General features: G+C 38.9%; 1 protein-coding gene across 26 annotated transcripts; it reads right to left on the reverse strand.

The window, feature by feature from the left end:
- LOC127357967 (uncharacterized) lies at positions 1-12,429 on the reverse strand. 26 transcript variants are annotated; one of them, XM_051390628.1, is made up of 17 exons: positions 11,515-12,426; positions 10,679-10,798; positions 10,110-10,272; positions 9,768-9,960; positions 9,498-9,593; positions 8,876-8,971; positions 8,124-8,219; positions 7,372-7,467; positions 6,620-6,715; positions 5,869-5,964; positions 5,120-5,215; positions 4,549-4,680; positions 4,348-4,437; positions 2,518-4,237; positions 2,324-2,377; positions 1,649-1,774; positions 1-1,281 (listed from the first exon to the last, which is right to left on the reverse strand). In XM_051390628.1, exons 2-17 carry the CDS (start codon positions 10,788-10,790, stop codon positions 1,067-1,069), a joined length of 3,477 nt encoding a protein of 1,158 aa, XP_051246588.1. In that variant the 5' UTR covers positions 10,791-10,798; positions 11,515-12,426; the 3' UTR covers positions 1-1,066. The 26 variants fall into 26 exon arrangements, with proteins under 26 accessions (XP_051246588.1, XP_051246587.1, XP_051246604.1 ...); XM_051390627.1 differs by having other exon boundaries at positions 10,679-12,426; XM_051390644.1 differs by lacking the exon at positions 11,515-12,426 and having other exon boundaries at positions 10,110-10,309; positions 10,679-10,771.
- Between the last annotated feature and the right edge of the window lie 6,279 nt (positions 12,430-18,708).

The following is an 18,708-nucleotide window of genomic DNA, read 5'->3' on the forward strand; positions in this document are numbered from 1 at the left end:
TCCAAATGAGAGACTTTAATATAATTTTAACATTCAAAACTTTTGAATGAACCAAAACATGTTTTTCTTTTACATTTCTGTAAGTAACGTATCACAAAAGTATCAACCTAAAGTTTCAAATAGTCACTAACACCCTTATATCACTGTGATATAGGTTTGGGCTTTTGGTTTGACAAAGAATATTGCAAATTAAAGAGGTCACATTGGACTCTGGAACATTGTTATGTTCAGATTAATCTATTATAAACTTAATAGTTACAGCCCTTGTGTTTGTACCAGTACAAACTGCTGCAAACTAAACTGTTGCACACAGTCTTTACAGGTTAACAGAACTGCCTGTTTTTTAAACTTTAAAATAAGGGATACAATGAGAAGACATGAGTTAAATTGGAGAAAATGAAATAAAAGAAAATAGGTAATAACCTAAACTATGAGATAAACTGAGTAGATGACATCAAATGTAATAAACTGAGATTAACAAAAGATAAATTGTGATAAGAGTGGAGAGGAGAGGATATTTGTTAGAATTAGATGAGAAATGACAGTGAGATTAGATTAGATAAGATAAAATGAACTGCGATGAGATGAGTGAAGATCAGATGAGGTAACATAAGGTGAGGATAGATCAGGTAAAAGAGGGGAAATGGCAAGACATAAGACGGGGGACATGAGACAAGTGGAGATGGGTTGTGACAATGAGATATGATGAGAAAAGATGAGATAAAATAGGAGATGAGAAGAGAGAAGATGAGATGATAATACAAAAGATTAAATTTGATTAAATAAGAATAGAGGAGATAAGGCAAGGTGAGTTTAGATGAGATATGGCTAAAATATATAAGATCAGAACAGCTCTTTTAAGATAAGAGGAGATTAGGTAAGAGAAATGTATCCATATTAGTATCAAAAATAAAAAACAGAAACACTGAACAGTATATATCTATATCTATCTACACCTTGAAGTAACAAGCTCTAAATGTTGTGTAGTAAACGATAAAGTAATGAATAACTTACATGTCGTGACACAACAAGCATAACAGGTGTAAACATACATTAAATGACCACTTTAAAATGTCTTCTTGAGAGCTGTGATTCGATTCTTAATGTAGAACTTTATGGCCAACCAATTTCTGTTTTTGAGTGCTACTTTTTCCTGTTGAAGGCACTTATCACAGTCGTTTTTCCCCGGGAGGCGACACGAAGTAATGAAGGAAATCATGTGCTTCTCAACAGCAAGGATCTCCTCTTTCTCCCACATCTTTCTCTTGAAAGGCTGGCGACCTGTAAAAGAATAAACAACAAATTAATATTTCTGTGCTCCTCTATGGAAATGTTTTTTCAAATAGAGCAGGTCGAGATTGTACTCCTATTAAATAAATAAATAAATAAATAATAAATATAAATGAGGAACAAAAGTCAATAAGTTATTGATCATGATATCATGAGACCTCTAGCTTATCCAAATCTTTTACACAAATACTGTAATAATATAGGTCAAAAATCATGTGAAACTACATATTTTGTATTGAAAAACACAATTTCTGTGGGGGAGGGGGACTCCCAAACTTAAGGAGAATACTGAATTTTTAAGCTACTACAACTTGTGTGAATAAGGGCTGGTCTTGGAAATTTGATCTTAAATCTTTACCTCTTTTCCTTTTTGGTGACTGGTGGTGAGGTGTCATTGGGCCCTGCTGTGATCTTGCATCGCTCTGGCTCACATCTGGCGATGTGCTCTCGTCCTCTTCCCTCTGACTGAATGTTACCTGTGTCTCTAAAACCGGAAGAAAACAAATTACAAATATCAATTATGTCCCAATCCGAATCTAAGGACCGGTTTTGGGACCAATTCAGCCCGCTAGTGTTGCGGAAATTCTCTCCATACAACCAGGCTCTACAGTGGAAGTATTTTGCTGCATATGAGAGAGAATATAATTTGATTGCACTGGTCAGTGGCTGAATTGTTACACTGAGGTTAGACAAATTCCGTGTTATTGAATTGTACTGGCATTGCTTTTGAGGAAAAAACCTGCACTCTATAACACAGCTGAGTGGACTGAGGAAGAGGACTGAGTGTTACAACTCAGACTGTGTCACATCAATGGTAGGAATCCTCTGTAAATCTTTCACTCATATCATATCAGTGACTTAGGTCTATCAACTTAATATTTGTGACCTAAGATCTTCATATAAATATAAGAATCAGATCAGAGTTGGAGACTTGGAACAGGATAAGAGTCAAAAAACTTGGAACAACCCTACAGTAAAAGGACATCCTGGATTACATAGGTGTTACATTTCATACCATAACAAAACTACTTACCTTGTGAGTCAAACTCACATGCCACCTCAGTGTCACTGTCCATGTACACATTTTCTGTGAGTTGGGCAGGGGGTGGGAGGGAGAAGAGTGACTGTTAGTGACCATAGAATGCAATTCATTCGATTCTGACAATCAATCACTTTAGATAAGCAAATACAAGAATCCAAGAACAACTGAAAATAAATAATTAGTACCATCGGGATCAATGCTGATGTCATTCAGACTCTTGCCCTTGAATTGTGCTAGGCGTCCCTGATCCAGAGCCATGAGAACTTTGCTAATTTTAGCAAGTTGGAGTGTGCCCTCAGGAAGTCTGTAGAACTGTCGATGCACCATTATGTCACAGCCAAGGAAATCAGCTAACTGATCCAGCTCTGTATTACTGAAGTTGAGAACTTGAGAAAGAGTTCCTGTTTGTTTGCGCAGTTTTGTAGAAGTGAGACATTCAGGACTCTTTGCACCGCAGACCTTCGCAAAGTGTCGAAGACAATCAGACCCACGGTAGCAGGTAAAAGCAGATGGTCTTGCAAATAAGTAGATGTTCTCCCGAGGAACCCCACATTCCTCCCGTTTGCTGACAAGCAGATCCAATGCTTGTTGCATTGCTGGGGTCAAAAGCACAGGAACTTTTCTTCCCCATTTTCCTCTTAGCTCTATCCTCCTGAAGTGCTGACAGAGTTTCTTTTCTAGATCTGAGAGGGCTATGTTCACATTTTCGTCAGGGTCTGTTGGATTTTGAGACAAATACGCAGAATGGGGCATTTTTGACACCTCTCCTGCTCTTTGTCGGTTGAACAAGATGACTTGTGTCAAAGTGACCTTTGCCAACTGTGTCCACGCCTGGGGAGATGTCTCTGTGGACAGCTTGCTGTAACTATGTTGTTGTTGCACATCTAGATAAGAATGGAGCGTCTGGACATCTTTTGTGAATGGTAGCAACAGGGGGGCATTCCACGTAGATTCCTGAAGTGTTCTCAGTGACGCAGCTGATAACAGTTCATTCCACCTGGTTTCATATACTCTGCGGAATGTACGAGCATCTTTTGCTGCACTATAGTCACTCTGTACATTTGCACGTCTTTCAACAAGAAGCGAAATCTTTGTCAAGCTGTCTCCAATTTTGAGAGCAAGACTTGGGCGCTTGTATGCATTGGTTTCACTGTCATAGCCAGCTACGCGTTTCACTGCTTCCACAACATGCATGAAATTTACAGGTTTGATGTGGTCTTGAATGGTCTTCAAGGGAGTGGTTTTCCTAGAGCATACCAGAAGCCTTCCCAGCTCTCTCAACTTTTGCCGAATGTATTCGTGTTCGCCAACATCATGTCCAAGCCGGTTGTATAGATGCTCACCAAACTCCATGATACAGACATCCGATTTGACTGCGAAATAAGCTTCATCTTGAACCATGTTGCTTAAGAGCTTCCAAAATTCTACTTTGACACCAGGGGGTGGAGGTGCAGCAAATGCACAGAGAGCCTGAACATGATTTTTCTCAAGATCTGGTGTTGAGTTTTCTAAAGGGGTTCCAGTGTCTCCCCTTACACTTTGTTTTGAGGACTGACCACTAGTGGTTTGTGTTGTAGGACAGGGTGCACTGCTTAAACGTCGTCTTTTATGTCTCATTCCAGAGCTGCTTCCTTTTCTTGAGGGTGAGCGTCCTCTGTCAACCACATTCTTTGAAGAACCATTGTTCAGTTCTGTCAATGAGACACCTCTCTGTCTGATGTCATCCATTGTCCTAAAGTTTAAGGGCCTGAGCATGCTCTCTTTCTGTTCAACTGGCTCCAGAACTTTACTTGTGTCTGTACCAGCAGAATAATCCTCACTAGTCTTGGGGATATATTCCTCTCCACTACCAGCTGAGGTGAGGATGAAAAGCTCATCTGAATCGGAATGAATCTGGGTCTTCATCTTTAGAAAAGAAAATATGAATTAAATTAAAGTCAGCAAACTAATATATTTTGTGATATATCAGTAAAGAAATGGAAATCTCTACATTGTGTGGGTTACCTGTGTATTACCTGTATGCTTTTGTTCCTTCTCAGCCTTGGGACACACTCTTCGTCATGTTGAGACAAGCTGAGTTCAGAGTCAGAATTCAGATTCCAAGTCTGCAGAGTCCAAAACAAATTTATGTTATCTTTATTTGGACATTGATATAAAAAACCGATTGATATCACAATACAGACAAATGCTAATAACCTTTAATGATAGCAATTTACCTCAGACTTCTTATCAAAATTGGCAGGACTTGAGGATGATCTATGAGATTCATTAGAATCCATGTAGTTTATGCAGGACTGATTCATTCCAACTTTATTCTTTGGAGGATTGAGTCCTAGTTCATCTGACCCCTAGAGAGAAAATAATAGACATATTGAAGATCAGGTCAGACATAGTAGGATTAATAATAATTAAAATAATGACAATGATAATGACAATCATCATAATCATCATCATCTACAAATGTGGAAAAATGCCATTGGCTTCATAGATTAGTTAAAAAAAGGTCACAGTAAACTAAAATACAAACAATAATGAATAAAAGAACATGTACAGTACAGAACAACAATAACAGACATACGTCAGTGTAAGAGGTGTTTAAAACCTGAACAATGTTGTAGCATTATGCCTAATAATGACATTTTGTGAATGAACTTTGTTGCTACAAAGGAAAGTTGCTTTCATGGTAACTAAAAGTAATGATGCTTGATGCTTGATGCTTGAAAATTATAGTAAGAGCTCAACTTCAATAACATATGTCATACAAGAAATTCAGAGAAATATTAATACCTGGTTCTGGGAGCAAGAAGATCTCTCAGAATCCTGGTCTGTGGTTGTGGAGAGCTCATCCTCAGAAGACTCAGTGACAGTTGATGGTCCTCCAACCTGAGGATTGAGGTCAACATCATAAATAAGTAGTTGGTCAGCAGTAAATTACTTAAATTCAGAAACAATACAATAAGCATATACAAAATACTACCCGAAGGTAGTGTCGAAGTATTATGGGACTAAAATTAATTGTTATTTTTGATAGGTTCAACTTCCCTCTGATATTTGTCATAAATATGTTGCCAGCTGTAGCACTGCTGTAACCATTACAGCCCTGAACAAGTAAAGGTGAGGGCTGGCAAGAGGATATTGACCTGTAACCAACAGCTGGTATGACTGGTAGAAAGCAAACTGAGCTCAGCTTGAATAACACATACCATACATGGCATTTTTAAAGTTTTGGGCCAGAAAAACTAAAAGAAATATAATTAATTATGTACAATATATCTCAGTTACCGTGGACCCCACAACAACAGAAGACCTGACAGGTGTGTGTCAAACTGGTCTTCCAAAGCACACTGATTGGACCCAATTAAATCACATAAACCAGAAAGTGTTTGTTGGCAGGATATATATGAATTCAGACTGGGACTAATGTTAAGAAATAAGCTAAAATGCACCAACACTTAATTTATGACACTGGAGAGGTTTAAAAACTGAAATATGAACAAATAATTGACAAAAAAACTAATTCAGACAAATATTAATACCTGGTTCTGGGAGCAAGAAGATCTTTCAGGATCCTGGTCTTTGGTTCTGGATATGTCAGCATCAGAAGACTCAGTGACAGTCAGTGGTCCTCCAACCTGAGGATGAGTTCAACATCATTAATGAGTAGTTGGTCAGCAGTAAATTACTTACATTCAGCACCAATAACCACAAGCATATACAAAATACAACAAGAAATGAGTGTGGAAGTATTATGGGACTAAAATTAATTGTTATTTTTGATAGGTTCAACTTCCCTCTGATATTTGTCATAAATATGTTGCCAGCTGTAGCACTGCTGTAACCATTACAGCCCCGAACAAGTAAAGGTGAAGGCTGACAAGAGGATATTGAACTGTAACCAACAGCTGGTATGACTGGTAGAAAGCAAACTGAGCTCAGCTTCAACAACACATGCCATACATGGCATTTTTAAAGTTTAAGGACAAAAAAACTAAAAGAATTATTGTTAATTATGTAGAATGTCTCTCAGTCACCGTGGACCCCACAACAACAGAAGACCTGACAGGTGTGTGTCAGACTGGTCTTCCAAAGCACACTGATTGGACCCCTTTAAATCACAAAAACCAGAAAGTGTGCTTGATGGCAGCATATGTATGAATTCAGACTGGGACTGATGTTACGAATTTAGCCAAAATGCACCAACACTTAATTTATGAAACTGGACAGGCTTAAAAACTTAAGTATGAACAAATAATGGACAAAAACACTAATTCAGACAAATATTAATACCTGGTTCTGGGAGCAAGAAGATCTGTCAGGATCCTGGTCTTTGGTTCTGGATATGTCAGCATCAGAAGACTCAGTGACAGTCAGTGGTCCTCCAACCTGAGGATTGAGTTCAACATCATTAATGAGTAGTTGGTCAGCAGTAAATTACTTACATTCAGCACCAATAACCATAAGCATATACAAAATACAACAAGAAATGAGTGTGGAAGTATTATGGGACTAAAATTAATTGTTATTTTTGATAGGTTCAACTTCCCTCTGATATTTGTCATAAATATGTTGCCAGCTGTAGCACTGCTGTAACCATTACAGCCCTGAACAAGTAAAGGTGAAGGCTGACAAGAGGATATTGAACTGTAACCAACAGCTGGTATGACTGGTAGAAAGCAAACTGAGCTCAGCTTCAACAACACATGCCATACATGGCATTTTTAAAGTTTAAGGACAAAAAAACTAAAAGAATTATTGTTAATTATGTAGAATGTCTCTCAGTCACCGTGGACCCCACAACAACAGAAGACCTGACAGGTGTGTGTCAGACTGGTCTTCCAAAGCACACTGATTGGACCCCTTTAAATCACAAAAACCAGAAAGTGTGCTTGATGGCAGCATATGTATGAATTCAGACTGGGACTGATGTTACAAATTTAGCCAAAATGCACCAACACTTAATTTATGAAACTGGACAGGCTTAAAAACTTAAGTATGAACAAATAATTGACAAAAACACTAATTCAGACAAATATTAATACCTGGTTCTGGGAGCAAGAAGATCTGTCAGGATCCTGGTCTTTGGTTCTGGATATGTCAGCATCAGAAGACTCAGTGACAGTCAGTGGTCCTCCAACCTGAGGATTGAGTTCAACATCATTAATGAGTAGTTGGTCAGCAGTAAATTACTTACATTCAGCACCAATAACCACAAGCATATACAAAATACAACAAGAAATGAGTGTGGAAGTATTATAGGACTAAAAATCTTTGTTATTTTTGATAGGTTCAACTTCCCTCTGATATTTGTCATAAATATGTTGCCAGCTGTAGCACTGCTGTAACCATTACAGCCCTGAACAAGTAAAGGTGAAGGCTGACAAGAGGATATTGAACTGTAACCAACAGCTGGTATGACTGGTAGAAAGCAAACTGAGCTCAGCTTCAACAACACATGCCATACATGGCATTTTTAAAGTTTAAGGACAAAAAAACTAAAAGAATTATTGTTAATTATGTAGAATGTCTCTCAGTCACCGTGGACCCCACAACAACAGAAGACCTGACAGGTGTGTGTCAGACTGGTCTTCCAAAGCACACTGATTGGACCCCTTTAAATCACAAAAACCAGAAAGTGTGCTTGATGGCAGCATATGTATGAATTCAGACTGGGACTGATGTTACGAATTTAGCCAAAATGCACCAACACTTAATTTATGAAACTGGACAGGCTTAAAAACTTAAGTATGAACAAATAATGGACAAAAACACTAATTCAGACAAATATTAATACCTGGTTCTGGGAGCAAGAAGATCTGTCAGGATCCTGGTCTTTGGTTCTGGATATGTCAGCATCAGAAGACTCAGTGACAGTCAGTGGTCCTCCAACCTGAGGATTGAGTTCAACATCATTAATGAGTAGTTGGTCAGCAGTAAATTACTTACATTCAGCACCAATAACCATAAGCATATACAAAATACAACAAGAAATGAGTGTGGAAGTATTATAGGACTAAAAATCTTTGTTATTTTTGATAGGTTCAACTTCCCTCTGATATTTGTCATAAATATGTTGCCAGCTATAGCACTGCTGTAACCATTACAGCCCTGAACAAGTAAAGGTGAAGGCTGACAAGAGGATATTGAACTGTAACCAACAGCTGGTATGACTGGTAGAAAGCAAACTGAGCTCAGCTTCAACAACACATGCCATACATGGCATTTTTAAAGTTTAAGGACAAAAAAACTAAAAGAATTATTGTTAATTATGTAGAATGTCTCTCAGTCACCGTGGACCCCACAACAACAGAAGACCTGACAGGTGTGTGTCAGACTGGTCTTCCAAAGCACACTGATTGGACCCCTTTAAATCACAAAAACCAGAAAGTGTGCTTGATGGCAGCATATGTATGAATTCAGACTGGGACTGATGTTACGAATTTAGCCAAAATGCACCAACACTTAATTTATGAAACTGGACAGGCTTAAAAACTTAAGTATGAACAAATAATGGACAAAAACACTAATTCAGACAAATATTAATACCTGGTTCTGGGAGCAAGAAGATCTGTCAGGATCCTGGTCTTTGGTTCTGGATATGTCAGCATCAGAAGACTCAGTGACAGTCAGTGGTCCTCCAACCTGAGGATGAGTTCAACATCATTAATGAGTAGTTGGTCAGCAGTAAATTACTTACATTCAGCACCAATAACCACAAGCATATACAAAATACAACAAGAAATGAGTGTGGAAGTATTATGGGACTAAAATTAATTGTTATTTTTGATAGGTTCAACTTCCCTCTGATATTTGTCATAAATATGTTGCCAGCTGTAGCACTGCTGTAACCATTACAGCCCCGAACAAGTAAAGGTGAAGGCTGACAAGAGGATATTGAACTGTAACCAACAGCTGGTATGACTGGTAGAAAGCAAACTGAGCTCAGCTTCAACAACACATGCCATACATGGCATTTTTAAAGTTTAAGGACAAAAAAACTAAAAGAAAAGTGTGCTTGTTGGCAGGATATGTATGAATTCAGACTGGGACTGATGTTACAAATTCAGCCGAAATGCGCCAACACTTAATTTATGACACTGGAGAGGCTTAAAAACTTAAGTATGAACAAATAATTGACAAAAACACTAATTCGGACAAATATTAATACCTGGTTCTGGGAGCAAGAAGATCTTTCAGGATCCTGGTCTTTGGTTCTGGATATGTCAGCATCAGAAGACTCAGTGACAGTCAGTGGTCCTCCAACCTAAGGATTGAGTTCAACACCCATATTCAGATCATTTTGATGACTGGTCAACACAAGTTATCATACATGAAAACTGAAATTCTATTCTGAACAATGCAAAAGTTAAATTAACCATTGGCAAAACACCAGTATTGGATTAATTATTTGGCATTCAAGAACTTAATTATAATAAACCTTTCTCCTCCAAGGCCAGTCAGTTCCTCCATAGTCATAGGTTATTTCTTCTCCAACATTAATGTCCCGCAGAGCAAAGAGACACAGGTGTGGTTTGCCTTCTGATATGACCTTCTTCATCTTGCAGTTTGGATGGTTGTGGTCATCATTGACAAGTCTTCCCAGACTGCCATCTTCTCGACCTGCATCAATACTTCAGAAAAGACAAATCCGTGATTAGGCTTGTCAATAATCCATCAGTATTTTGAAAAAGTACTTCAGATTATCTGAAGTGACTGATGAATTAATATCACACATTCGCTGCTTAACTGTTCAGAAATGTAAAATTCATGTAAGCCTTACCACCATGTTCTTTCTTGCCAGTGGAAGTCAAACATGAAGACCGTACATCTAACATGATATGTCCTCCTCCTCCGTTGAGATTCTTCTGAATTTATCAGTTCTCCTCTGTACTCCACCACAAAGTCTCCTTTATGGAAATGTGCCTTGGCAAACACCCCTCGACCTAGTGCACAAATACAGATACCACACTGGTTCTCACCCTAGAAGTTAGCGCAATGGACAGGGTATCATTAATAAAATCAAGTAACAAATATCAAAATGACACTAATATATGTTCAAACAGGTTTAAATTATTATTAGTACAAAATAATAATTCGTAATTTGGTTTTAGCATCCTTATGGCACACTATGTTGGTCAAAGTATTGTATAACCAATATAACTGGCCCAAAATAGTGGCAATATTGAAAATATTCAGTCAGGCCATCACAACAAAACTAGGCTAAGATGAACAAAATTCACCGCCTTATTTTATGCAATTATCCTTTTTATTCAATAAATCCCTCAGTCTTATCAAGAGGACTACATAAAACACCCATAATATCAAAACCAAATTATATCAGATTATTACCTTTAAAAGAGTTTATGTATTTCACTTCCAACTCTGCTGTCTTGTCCAGGGCCTTGGCAGCATGTTCTACTGCATCCGTTTTGGGAGATTTCCTGGGTCTCACTGCAGCCATTGATGATCCTATAATTACATATAGTGGCGTTTTAATGTAACCAGATACTCCACTCAAGCATACACTGTATTAAAAATATTTATATGGTAGGCAACTACATCGAAACATTGAGAGTACATTTCAGCAATAATAAGTGGCTTATCTCAGTTTCAGCCCAAGAAAATTTACAGATCCTTCAGAAAAAATAACCCTATTTAACATTAAATTGCCATGTGTCATTAAATGTCCTTCCTGGTCAGAATCAGACTTTCAGCTTGAACTTAACACTCAATCACCCAATGCTGGGCTTTTTTACTGGGGATAGTTGGCACGCTAAACTTGAAACTGTGTCACATTCATCACACTGTAATGTGGTTTATTGATTCAATTACTGATCAAACTCAGGTGGGGCACGTTGCTGCTACAGCTACCAGAGCCAATTAGCTAACACTAGCTTAATTAGTAACCTAGCATAACATCCCACGGTAGTAAGAGAAGCAATACACAAAGCCTGTTGCTTTAAAACTTTATAATGTGCAAAAGCATTGTAATAATTCACATTTGATTTCATGTTAAATTTAACAAAGTTACCTGGTTCATGTTCAGGTGAATGTGTCCTTTTTATCAATTAAAAAAACTCTTCTCTGATTTTAACCACATGCTAACATTTAGTGTGTTTAAAAAACACTTAAACCATATAAAATCTGCTCAAAAAGAAATCTTGATAAATGTAGGCATAACTTACCGTTTTATTAAGGCTCTCATTTCCATGTGCAGACATCAAACAACACACAAGTCCAGTGCTCCTCTCTCCGTAGCTCCGTCGTGTGTTGAGTAAGGGAGCGCTTGTTTTGTCTAGTGAGCACGTCCTGTAAGGGTGGTCATGCGATCATTGCCTAAGACTCCAATGTCCGCCCACCAGGCATGTCACTGTACTTGTATCAAGTGAACCCAAGCTGTCTTTTAATACAAACGAGGCTATTTATTCAGAAATAGATGATCAATTTGTATTTATTGATATAGGTTAACAAGATAACTTTTAACTCAGTTTCATTTTTAATATGTGTGATCACTAGTTTATCTTGTCTTAGTTTATCATAGCAGCTAATCAGTGAGGTTAGCATAAGCATGGCTATATTTTTAGCTTAGCGTTAGCATCTCCGTGCTACACATACAAACATAAAATGTTGCTAATTAATGTATTTACTGGCAACCCTTCAAAAGTTTAGGATCTTATGTGTGAATATTATGGACATAGTGCATTTAATATATATATGTTCAACAATTATTCATTGCTGATAGTATTGAGCCCCGTCTTTACAGTTAATTAATTCAATTACCTTTAAATTACCTTTGTATTAACAGCTAGCTAATCAAAGAGTTAGCCTCCGTTGAAGTCAGCTGCTTGCACATGCGCATTTAAGCCAAGTGTGTGTAAAGTGTGTGTAGAGGTAGTACCACCCTCTGCCATCAGGGGCCGGTACTGAGTGAGATCGTCTTAGCACACTTTAGCACACTAAGTTGGTAAAAGTGCATTGTGGGAAAAACTCTGAAAATTTCACAGGGCATTATTTTGACCCTCTTTTCACTGAATTTGAAGTAATTTTCGTGGGGTCCAGGGTTTGGGTCCCCACGAAAATTTTGGACCCCACACTGTGACTGTGCTGTCTGGCCGCGGGCCCCACCATGTGATAAAGACAAACACACACACACACACACACACACACACACACACACACACACACACACACACACACACACACACACACACACACCCACCCACACACACACCTAACACACACACACACACACACACACACACACACACACACACACACACACACACACACACACACACACACACACACACACACACACACACACACTTGACAACCTTAATCAACCTGTGTGAAGGAAACAGTCCAACAGAGGAAACTAAACACTTTATTTCTAAAATGTCTCACTAATCTGGCCTATCTACTGTAACTGTATATATAACTGTGTAACTGCACATTGCAACTCCCTCGCTTCACTCTCTCCTTCCAGGTGTGTAGGAGAAATAACCGTGGCCCCAGAAACATGCAAACACCCGACTAGAGCCAGAGTTTGTCCCTTCTGGGTTACTGTAAACATGGCGGACTCCATGGAAGGAACAAACACAGTGACTCTTACTTTCACTAATGAAAACATACCCATTCTTACTTTCTGTTTTCTTACACCATAAAGCTAATCCTCTCACGGCCCCTGACATTTCTCCGGTGGCCCCCATGTTGGGAACCGCTGTATTAAAGGATCTGTCAATCAGTCCGGGGCTGATATTTAGTGCCTTTAAGTCCAGATGTTGAGCTGTACCGCTCTGGAAAACAAGCCGAGTGTAAATCCTCTCACACTGACAGTCCTGACGGTGTGTGTGTGTGTGTGTGTGTGTGTGTGTGTGTGTGTTGTCTTTTGCGTGTGGTGCAGCAGCGACCGAGTGGGACTGAATCAAAGCGTTTGACTCCAGCTGCATCTCCATCTCAACCTGCTTCCTGTTTTCAAACATGTCCACCGTCGGCCAACTGGCTCTCCGTCTCGTCTGGAGAATTTCAGAAACATGGATTTATGACGTGATAAATTCTTCTGCTTCTTCCAGTCAAACGATCTGTGAGGGTGTGAAAGCGAGGTGAAGGTCTCACAGGTGTGTCTCATTATGTAGGAGTTCACTGCGGTTTCCCATAATGCAACTGCAGTGTGATGTTTGTATCCATCACATCACTTTATGACTTCACTCTCTGATAATTATTAGATACAGATTATAACCTTCATAGTTACAAGATACCACAGCCAGTAGTATAATATAACGTCTCCATTTTTAAATTCTTTGATTAATGTATTCGTGTTTTTGTAGTTTTTAAGGTTTTCAGGTGCAGTATCGATTATTTTAAATTCAGTTGATTCACTTTGTTTTTAAAGGTGTCAGATTCATGTATGCCGAATTAATCACAATCACAAATATCAATATTTACTCCAGATGAAGATATTTGAACACAAAAACATTATCGTGAAATATCTGAAGGCACGATTAGAAATCAATAAGTTGTTTTTATTTTTTCATTGAACTTAAGCTTTAGTCTAAAATGTGTCCATAATCATTCATTTCTATTTTTTTAATTTCTAAATGAATAAATTAAAGATTCCTTGTAACATGTAGGATGATTTATATTCAATATAATATTTCCTTCTTTGAGCTCCACTTAAAACATTATATAAGAATATATTCTTACTGGAATATAGGCGATAAGTCTAATATGTGTAGGACATTATTATATGTCTCACTCCCTCTTCATCTGAGTGTGTGTGTGTGTACAGCTACTACAGGTGATGTTCAGGTGTCGTACAAACATCAAGATTTCATAAAGCCAGAGGTGACGTCTTCAAATTACTTTGACTGTTTAAATATTAAAAGGAGAAACGTTTATAAAAACATATTCTTCCTGATAAATTATTTAAATGATAATCAGTTGCTATAAAAGTCGCTACAACAAACAACAGGTTGAAATATTAATAAAGATTCACAAATACATTTATTGCTGTAATTATAAATGTAAATTAACTAAATGTAATTACTACCGTTAATAAAGTTAATAAACAGTGTGTTTGTCCTCAGTGCTCTCAATATAGTTATTTTTCAGTCACACACACACACACACACACACACACACACAGGCTGCAGGTTCCTGTGTTACATTAGCGATGCATATTTCACTCACAGCTGTTTAAACCATCAGTGAGAACCTGAACATCTGGCTGAGACGGGAAACACATTTATTGGGGACACATGACTGCATCGCACACCCCCACGAAAGCCCCCCCCCCCATGGAAACACAGCTGTCAGGTTAATGGTTCCCAGGTGAAAGCCCCCCCCCACACACTCCCTGTTTACCTTTGTTTCTCTATCAAACAGAAAAAGAGCTCATTGTAGAGGTTACAATACTTGTGACGCTAACATTTATACCCTGAGTTTGTCCTTAAGGCAGCGCTGCGGCCCGTGTTTAGTTCTGTTTACGAAGGTACTTTAAGGATTAAAGTCAGAGAACAAACGTCTCCTGTCCACAGATTACATGGCCTGTAACCCAATCTCTGTAGGTATCCCTCTATCCCTCCAGGGCAGCATGTCCCAAAAATGTTTTCTCACTCACAGTGAGAAGAGCGAATATGTGCATAAATGAACGTTGCCGACCATTTTACTGCTGTTTCTGCGTCCTGTCATATTGTCTCGAACAGTGTTGTGCAGAATGTGTTCTTGACCCAAGACTTTATAAATGAGACCTAATGATGATAATGAGTTACTGTGACTGTAGCAGACTGTGTTTTAAAGTCTTCTGTGACCCACGTCTGGGTCACGATCCAGCGTAAGTCCACACACGGAGGTGTCGGGGTGGGTGGTTGTAAAATGACGTTGGGAGTGAGAATTTCTCCACTTTACATCCATTACCTGAAGCTTATCATTCATACGTTCCCTTTATTTTACTGCTACAGTCGAATTAGTTTCTTAACCACCAATGTCAGCTTTCAAAAAAAAAACAAATTAGTTCTGTGTGCTACCAGCCGTCATGTACAAGCAGATGTCAGTTATTTCCGTCACTGTCCGTCACGATGGAACAATCCTCTTCGTTTCATGGCGCCGGTTCCTCACTAAATTGGATCCATCCCATCACCAACCCTTTCAAAAGGTCATTTCTTCCTTTCAACTGCTTTTATTATTCACTCTAATCACCAGCAATGCTCTCGCCATCTCATGCATCATTACCAGAATTGGGAGGACGTTTCCAAACGACGAGCTCTGCCCATTACTGTCCATCAAATAAAACTCACCGCGCTGCAGCCGCCGCACTTGTATCCCCGTCCTTTTATTTTCCACTGCAGCTCCAACCGCCGTGACCACGTCCCCCGTTCCCCCGAAAACCATTTCATCTCCTCGCAGAGCTGCTCCATCATACTCAATTATTATCTGGAAACCAAACCACATCTGCATTAAATTCATTAAATGTGAAAATTACCTCGAGTTAACATCGATTAGACAGAATGACCCAGATACTGCAGAGTGTTTCATACACCACGGCACTGGTTGGCTCCACTCTTACTGTAACTATAGAAAGGTCTTCTCTATCAAAGGTCTCTTGGCTTTCTGAGAATTCAATGAGAAGATCGGTTGTTTTTTATTATTATTATCTGTTTTAAGCAAGACGCTGGAGGCAATTAGCATAGCTTAGCATAAAGACTAGAAGCAGGGGGAAACAGCTAGCCTGGCTCGGTCCAAACCTCCACAGATGATCATGTTGGGTTTTTTTTATCTGTACAAAAACAGAAATGTAAAAGTTTCTCAAAATGTCAAAACTATTTCTTTAAAGATTCATGTTCAGGGTTCAGGTCTTCGTGGCGAGCGGCTGTTGCATCGTCCTGATTTTGATGTGAGGAAACTCTAAATGAAGGGATTTCCTGTGGTGTTGTAACGTGTGGCGTGTCAGCGCTTCAAGTTAAAGATTGTTTGGAGATGAAAAGTTTAGTTCTAAAATTCATATTTCAACTGAGGAAAGATTTAGATTTTCCATCTTCATCCGTCCACCGGTGAGAACCTCAGTGAGCCAGTCTCACTCACAAACACTTATCGTTTGGTTGCCCGGCGACCTGGAAACCTGCCTGTGGAATGTTGGATTGTGGGAGTTGGAGGCGCTCTCTGACCCAGGAAATGGGGTTGGATGAGGTCACAAGCAGTAGCCGGGGGCAACGGTCCAAATAACAGCCTCAACAAACACTGACGGACACACGGACGTCACTGTTTAGAAAACTGTCACTCTTACATTGACTTGTTATTCCTACCACAATACTAGTTGTCTATTGTCACAGTCATCACTGCACAGAATCTGTTTTTCTTAAGGAAAGTTAAGAAAGCTAAATTCTTGTGCCAAGTTTTTGTTAATCCTGACTGGAAACATCACAAACTGGCATCATGGGATGTGCACGGAGGACTCTCCTCCTTTAAATTATTATTATTTGTTTAAATTTCTCTGTTTCTCAACATCATTGTAAATGAGGGAAACCTCAGTGATTCTTGAGACTTCATTCAAAGTTAATTCAATTTATTTTAAGACAAGGGCTGCGATAACATACAATGAACTGTTTATTACAACGTCACAGCAACGAAAGAGGAAAAAAGACCTGTTTGTGAAGACAAAGTGTGGTTTCCCTTCTTGCAGTGGGCCAACAACATCACCAGGAAGATAATCAATCAACAGTATGTATGACTGTTAAAGAGATTGTCGTTACCCTTTATGAGGACTTCTATAGAAAACCCTTAGATGTTTCTCACTATCTGTGCTCCTCCAGCTCCACCAGGCACAACAAGGTCCTTCTGATTGAGTCATTTTACAAAGAGCCTGTTCACTGGAAGGTTTCTCCCTGAAATCACAACAGATTTATTCATAACTTTAAATATAATTCACCAAAATGATCAAAATACAGTGACTGAGGAAGAAAACAGCACTCTGGGGGTAATTACAACCTCAATCTGTGTTCATACTGACATTAGTGTGCATACTTTCCCAGTGTAATCATACTACAGACTGAAAACCTGCTTAGAATTAAGGTGTAGTTTGGAATCGGGACGCAGGTTCAATCTCTTGCCGATGAACTGTGATGATTTTGTTCTATGGGGCAGGAAAAAATCAGACTTAATTTGCCTTTTAAAAGCCCCAGGAACAGATTAGCACCGATTTACACGCTCGTGCTGCCAGACATTCACTACCTTCTTTTCCACTGACTTTCTATTTCCCCATTTTTCTTTCTCTTCGTGTCTCATTAAATCCAGTTTTTTTTTTTCGTTTATTGCTCTGACAATAATATTCCACCTCAGCCAAAATACAGAATGGCGTCTTTGTGTTCCTCAGGCAGCAGCAGATAAGACACCTGCCTGTTGTTGGTGAAGACGATGGGTTTCCACACTATGAATCAGTCTGATCTTTTCACCGCTGCCAGGATTCAATTTCATGCGTTTATTTCCAGGTTGGAGGAAAAGTCTGGCTGTCAGGAGGTTTGAAGGTCCAGGTCCAGGATCAAACTGTCTCTGTCTGTGTCACGCTGTGCAGAGACGTTTGAGCTGGTAGAGGTCTGCAGTATAAGTTAATGACAAGCTAACAGTGGTGGAAGTATTCAGACACACTAGTAACAAACAGTAAGACAGAAACAAATTCAAACTCATTCAAACCAAAACCGTCTGTGTTAGTCTTCAACAATCACAAAAGCTGCACTGGCTGCAAGGATTAACATCAATGTTTCACCACTGACAGACTCAGATTGTTGTTCTTAACCACAAATTCCACTGGGCACGACTTCAGGTCTGAGATCCACGCGTCTTCAAACCCCACTGAGAGCGTTACAGAAGCCTATCAGAGCGTGTTGCTGCCCGACATTGTTTACTTGTGTATTTTGCCCTTAAAAAGGAAATAAAATTCTGTTTCTCTGTTTAAAATCTCCTCTGACATCTGGCCTGGTGCAACAACGTTGCTGTAGCATGAAAACTGATCCAGAGTCTGCACGCTCTATAAACAAACCACAGAGAGGCTGTGATAGCAACACAGAGGGAGTCCACTATATCTTTACATAGATAACAGCTGTTTTCTGCTATATTCATGTTCTAAATGATTGTTTTCATTATGGACTATATTAGTAAAATAAAACCTCGAGCCATTTAAAAGCACCTTTTAATTTTTAAACGTTTACATTCCCCTTGAAGCAAATTCAAAAGTGTATGTGTTATTTATATACATAACTAAATATATTAGGGTTTTTTCTTCATGTAGCATTAAGGAGCTGCAAACTTCCTTCATTTATTAATAACGACTAATAAAACAGTTGGCAATTCATTCTACCAGTGTCAGCTGTACTTGATATAAATGTTTT

The sequence above is a fragment of the Dicentrarchus labrax genome, unplaced genomic scaffold (genome assembly GCF_905237075.1).
Source record: "Dicentrarchus labrax unplaced genomic scaffold, dlabrax2021, whole genome shotgun sequence".
NCBI lineage: Eukaryota > Metazoa > Chordata > Actinopteri > Moronidae > Dicentrarchus > Dicentrarchus labrax.